Source organism: Grampus griseus (genome assembly GCF_964374135.1).
Source record: "Grampus griseus genome assembly, chromosome: 9".
Taxonomy (NCBI): domain Eukaryota; kingdom Metazoa; phylum Chordata; class Mammalia; order Artiodactyla; family Delphinidae; genus Grampus; species Grampus griseus.
This window is the reverse complement of record NC_139003.1, coordinates 24,141,605-24,147,896: the sequence shown is the minus strand read 5'-3', so window position 1 is coordinate 24,147,896 and position 6,292 is coordinate 24,141,605. Positions and strand designations below refer to the sequence as shown.

Sequence of the window (6,292 nt, the reverse complement as noted above, 5' to 3'; positions counted from 1 at the left end):
GTCGCTCAGGATCACTGGGTGGAGAAGAGTGTGCACCAGGTGTCAATTTCAATGAATGACAAAGTGGCATTTGGGGCAGAGAAGACAACAACCCCAGTGAGGAGGAGAGTACTATAATCAGGTGGGATGAGCCACCACAGAGACTTTTTTTTTTTTGAAGAGGATGGCAAATTAATGGTATGGAAGGGGCACTAGGCATCTTGGAAGATGCTCACCCCAAAACTTGCCTTTGGGAAAGGTGAAGCGTGGGAGAATAACCTCTTCTCAAAAGAGCTACAGGGGAAACAGTGTCCTCAGCGTAGGACCAAGTTTCAAGATTAAAATTAAATGGCATGAAAGTAAGATCCTTGGCTCCTCATAGTGGGCACTCGACGAATATTAGTTGCCTCTCAACATTCACGTAAACATTTATATGTCTTTGCTCTGCGCCTCCCTACCCCGCCATCACTTTACTCGAAAGAGAGACTAGGGCTAGGTGAAGGGATGGGGTCGGGCGGCTGGAGGAGGCGTGGCTCTTCACCCTGCGTCAACGGAGTGTTAGCAAGGTTCTCAGCAACTTCACTGGCGCACAAGACATCACCCCGTAAGGGAGATATAGTCTTTCCACCAAAAAACATTAATCGAGTGCCTAACAAGTGCTAGTCACCGAAGACACAAATGCGAGCGAGATACACTCCCGACTACAGGGAGGGCGCGCGGCCACGTTCTGTGTCAAGGCCAACATTGGTAGGTTTCACGGCGTTCAGACGCTTCCAAGTTCTTCCCACACTTTCAGCTGAGGTAAAATGTCGGAAGTCGGTGTGCACCAGTACTGAGATCCCTCTAGGATTCGGCCTCGTTGGCTCGGGGTCCCAGTCAGCTCTCCCCAACCCTGGTGCGCCCTCCTGGAAAACTGGCTTCCACGTGGGCTCCCCAGGGGCCCGCGGGGCTGGGCGTAATGGGCGGGGCCAAGCCGGAGGACGAGGCTGACCCCGCCCTTGGGGCTCCCATGGCCCACCGCGCCCCGCGGCCAGATGCTGACGTGTCCTTTCCTTTCCACTACACCTCCCGACACCACCTACTACCGCTGCCCCGGAAGTCCCGCCCCAGACTTAGCCCATCACCGCAAATCAGCTCTTTCAGCGCTTCCTGAAGTTCTCCACAGGTTTGGGGAGCAAGGGGCGGGGTTCCGCGAGCAGGGTGTCTATTGGCTTGGGGTCCGGCGGGCTCTGGGCTCTAATTGGCCGGAGAGCAGTGGCGCTCTGGCACGCTTGCGCGGCGAGTAGAACGTGTAGCGGCGGCGGAGATCGCGTCTCTTTCGCTGGCAGTCCTGCTGCTGCTCCTGTGAGCGCCCGGCGTGTCCGTCCCATCCATCGCCCACAGCCGGTCGCCCGCCTGCTCCTCTCCGCGGCGGCCTCTCACCAACACCGACACCCACACTGACACCTCCAAGCCGGCCTACCGTCTTACTCGCTGGTTTTCCATTGCTACACATGGCCTCCTCCGCGCAGAGCGGCGGCTCCTCCGGGGGACCCGCGGTCCCCACCGTGCAGCGGGGCATCGTCAAGATGGTGAGAGCGGGGACCGGGACACCGATCCCACAGGCCACCACCGTGCGGGAGTCTGGCGCTGGCTCCTTTCCCTCCCGCCAGCCTGCATGGTCTCCCAGATCCTCTTTTCTCTGCCCCTTTCCTCACTTTTCACCCGTTCTCGGAATCCCCTCCCTAGACGCAAGCCGATACGGACTCCCCTGGGTGCCTTGCCTCCTGGACACCGTGGCATTAGGGGGTCACAGTGATTTCCGTGATCGCGGCACTCAGTCTCCTGGCTGTTTACCAGGACAGATAGATTAGTGATTGGTTAAGGGGGATAATTTGTTGGTATCTGTTCTCTGATCCCCCTGTCCTCTGTCCATTTTGGCATATGCTGAGTAGTTTGCAGTTTTTCAAGATCCTGACGTCCGCTCTTCCATGGAACTCTTGGAGTACTTGGTCTTCTTGAAGCTTTTATATTTTCACCGACGCTCAGTTACTTACGCCAAGTTTTCTCGCGCTCTGGCCCTCATTTCCCGTCCTTTCCCCTCCACCTCTTGTGTCAAGTCTGTAGTCCTGAGAGCTCCTCATATTTGTGCTCCCCCTCTTTTTGACTCTTAAGATGTTAGGCCGGTAGGAATCTTAGCGATCATTATTGTTCCCTCACTACAGATGAGACTAGTTTGAAGAGGGCAAGTGACTTGCCTAAGGTCACCTGGTGGTTTGGATTGGTTCCAGGACCAGAGCCCAAGTGTTCTGATTCCCAGTCCACTGCGGTAACACCGTAGATTCTGCCTGATTATATATCCGCTTCCTACATCTTTGAATGGTGAATTTAAACCCTGCAAGTGTCATTAAAAAATATTTACCCCCGGCTCCATGATAATTTTGTAGTATAAATTCTCTTTATCAATTGTCCCCTCTGTTGGCCTCCCCCCAACACTCCCTAATATTGGAACCTGACACTTCTTGGTTGTTACTAGAATTTCTGGTTGTGATGACCGCAGACTTCCAGATTGCATTTCAGACTGCAATTCTGACTTTTCCGTCAGGAAATATTCTTTATGAGATTTTGTCCCAAAGCTCTGCAGTGGTTTACTGTCTTTCACAGGATTAAAGTATTTTTCAGCTTGTGTGTATGAATTAGATTTCAAGACTTTTTTTTCCCACTGATGCTTATGTATTCATTTCTTAGGCGATATTCTGCCTCCAGCTGAGATTCTTAGGATTTTCAATATTGCTTTCCCGTTTATTTATACATAAACGGAGAGTCAGAATTTATCAGGAACTGAAAGAGAAGGGAATTTCCAAGGTCCACATATTTTCACCTCTTTGAAATACTGACTTGACCTATGAAAGAATTATCCTGAAGTGGCTCCTCTTAAATTAGCTTTTTCATTTGCACTGATCTTTCCATTCACCATAGGAACAGAGCAGTGCTTGGCGGTCTGGTAGTGGAATTGGCAGCACTGAGTGAATCTTTCTGAGTTTTTTCCTTTGCTAAGGCTTGAATTTTTCTTAAAGGCCCCCCTTATTTGGGGGGTGGGAGTGGAAGGAAGCTGAACATATTTTTGCTTCTACAAATTCTGGAGGTTTCCAGGGCATCTGGATTCTATGGGGTGATGATGTCTGCCCACAGATTACTCCCGAGGATACTGAATATCAACAATCACTTGTTTATTAAGGCTCATGTCTTGAGCTGAGTATTCTGTTTGTATTATCTCATTTATAATACCTAACAAGTAGATAGGATCATTGGCTACATTTTACCGGTATGTAATCTGAGGTTTAGAAAGAGTAGTTTACCCCAGGACAGGTACTTTTTAATTGGTAATGAGAGGCAGAGCTGGGACTTGAACCCAGGCCTGTCTGCTAAAGCACAGGTTCTTGAACATCATAGTACAGTGCCTCTGACTCCAGGGCATGTCGTTAGCAGAGGGCAGGGCGGGTGATGCATGGCCGCAAAATTGCAGGGAAGTGAAGCTGACTGTATTTGAGCGAAGGAAAGATTAGACGTTCCTCCTGTCTTGTCCGGGAGCTGCTGTTGTGCTAAGTGACTTTATTTGGTGCTTATGGTCCTTAGGTGCAAAGGAGTGTGGTGTGGAAGACACGTTAGGGTTGGACGGAGGTTTTGAAGATTGAGTGGTAGGGTCACCTATACTGCTGTTTTTCTGTGACCAAGCTGCAAGGGGTGGGTGGGTGAGTTCCAGGCAGGGATTAGGTGAGGGAAGCTGGGTGAACTGCAGAGCGACAGGCAGAATTGTGCCAGGCTTCAAAGCCTGTCTGGAATGAAGAATCGACCCCTGGCCAATTGCTCTGTGTGAAGTTCTTCTGCTAAGCAAAGTTGTATTTTCCTGGAGAGTAATCGTTTCCAGTGGTACCAGGAACTGCTTCGTAAGAACGGCAAGAGAAGATGGGGCTCTATGACAGAGGAAAGTGAGGAGGAAATAGTTTGATGAATAGGAAAATAGTGGCCACTGCTTTGCTTGCCTTTGGGTTGAGGGGCAGAAACTGACAAACCAGAGGCGGGCCTTTCAGGCTGAGATTTGTCTGGACTCAGGCTGAGCTGAAGGTCTGAAGGTCTGGGGTTGAGGTTTGCTGCAGTGAAGAAGAGTACTCACCCTTCCTCTTTTTTGGCCAAAGAACCATGGAAAGGCCGTGGCAAGTGCAAGTTTCTTCTGGTCTCTGCCTTGCCGTCCTCGCAAGTCCTGCATTCCTTCTTTTAAGGTTGAAGAAGAAAGAGCTGAGAATGAAGTTGTAAAAAATTTTTGCATTTGCCCAGTTTTTTTTAAATGACGGAAGAGGCTGCGTCTGCTATTGCGAGTGGGAGCCAAGGGACAGAGCTGGTTCTGGAATGTGTTGAAGGGGGAACTCGGCAGTAAGTTGACACAAGCATTGTGGGGCCCTTCTGTTACTGAGAAGGCAGTGAGAATGATGGAAAAACCGAAGGTGGATTTGTATATTTTTTGAGTTGGGATAAGACTGGCAATTGTGTGGGCAGACAGAATAGGACCTGGGAAAGTAAATGTCTCTGTCAAATCAGATGTTTTCTCAAAACCCTAGAGGATTCTATCTCTGGGTTTCTTGAGTAATTACTAGACTTTCTTTAGCTGCATCAGAATAGTGTCAGCACATGTTAAATAGAGGTTGGGAGAAGTCTTGGGGTACTGAGTATAAAATTCAGTCACCCCACTTAGCAGCTACTTAGAGATGGCTATTTTCGCTGGTTTTGCTGTCCCCATTTACTTCTGTCTTGGGGATAGAGCCCTTTTCGAAGTCTTCACTCTAACCCTCCTATCTTATGTCTGCATGTCTTTTCAAGCAGGAGCACGTAGCAGGATAAAGCCACCGCAGTTCTTGAATCTTCTGTGCTTATCAGAAGCAGCCATGGAAGCAGCATATCTTATCCTGCTTATGGTGTGGAAGGCCAAATCTCAATTCCCATTTCACCCTGCCCCATTTAAAAGGGGAAAAGGATCCCTCTGCCAGTCTTTGGTTTTATGCTAAGAACCAAGATTACCACTCGATGCCTAAGCCTTGGGACACCTAAAGGAGGAGTTGGCCACAATTTCCTCCTTTGCCAGGAATTGTGCTGCCAGGTTGTTGTGAAGCGGGATGTAGGCTTCCTGGTGAGTAGCTTAGTGGAAATTTCTCCAGTGTACAGCTTGTAGGAAATGCTGCCTATAATTTAGATCATTATAGCTAAGTGTTTCCTACATTTCTGAGCTAAGAAGTATGTGTCTTTCCAGAGTGTAGTGGGGATAGAGTAGTAGTCTATTAATCTGTTCCTTCCTATGTGCACTTAGCTCTTGCAGACTGTGAAAGAAAAACACCTTTGCTAAGCTGCTTAAAACACTCTTATTCTACTGTTCAAAGGGACAAGGTAGCCGAATAAGAATATTTTAGTAGGGCCATTTGCAAAGAAGTGGGTGGAATAGGATGGAAGGCTTTTCCCTCTAGTCTTAAAATTGCCCACTTCCCAGCATGTGAGCATGGTAGCTTTCAATCAAAATTGTAAGTAAAGGAGCACTAAGTTTTTGCTATGTCTTAAAGACTTTCTGTCGTTTTTCCTGTATGAAAAGGAAGCGTCCATCTGGCTCTAGTCATGCTAACAGTGGCTGCTGCCATGTACTAACTAATGATATAGAATGATGAGCAATCATATTTCCTTTCCTGAACGAATTTTATTGATCATCTGTGTCAAGCACTGTCTGGGTATTAGAGAAACAGTGGTAAAAAAGTAAATCAGATTCCTGCCCTTACGGGTTCATAGAGGAGATAGACAATCGACAAGTAAACAAGAAGATGATAGTATAAGATAGTGATTTCCGGTAGGGGAATGGGACAGAGTGGTTGGGAGGAAGGGAGGGGTGGCTCCTTTAGATAGGAAAGGCTTCCCTCAGCTGAGATCTGATGGACATCAAAGAACCAGCCATAGGGGAAGAGTTCCTGGCAGAGGGAACAGCAAGTGCAAAGGTCCTAGGGGTCTCCATTGGTGATTATTTTCAGAATTTTTATAGTAGCTCTTCAGTTTCTTCAAGTTCATTGTTTCACATAAATGGTATGGGTTTAACCTGAGCTATTAATATATGTGTTTTACGGTGAAAAAAGATGGAAAGGCAGCAGAGGTGATGGTTGTTCTGGTATCCTGGTGAGATCAGTAGCAGACATTAAGTCTACTGAATAAATATAACTGATGAGAGATTGATTAAAAAAATACTTGCTCTTGGTCATATTCATGTTTCTTACAGGGCCACGACTAAGGTTTGTTTTTTTTTTTT

At 47.8% G+C, this 6,292-nt stretch overlaps 1 protein-coding gene across 1 annotated transcript in view; it reads left to right on the top strand.

Annotated features, from left to right (window-relative positions):
• Window positions 1-1,269: 1,269 nt before the first annotated feature.
• Window positions 1,270-6,292, top strand: part of SND1 (staphylococcal nuclease and tudor domain containing 1) — a 419,293-nt gene continuing 414,270 nt past the window's right edge. Inside the window, exon 1 of the mRNA XM_082661749.1 lies at window positions 1,270-1,550. Within this exon, the coding sequence (XP_082517875.1) occupies window positions 1,473-1,550 (78 nt within the window). The 5' untranslated portion in view covers window positions 1,270-1,472. The remainder of the gene's footprint in view (window positions 1,551-6,292) is intronic.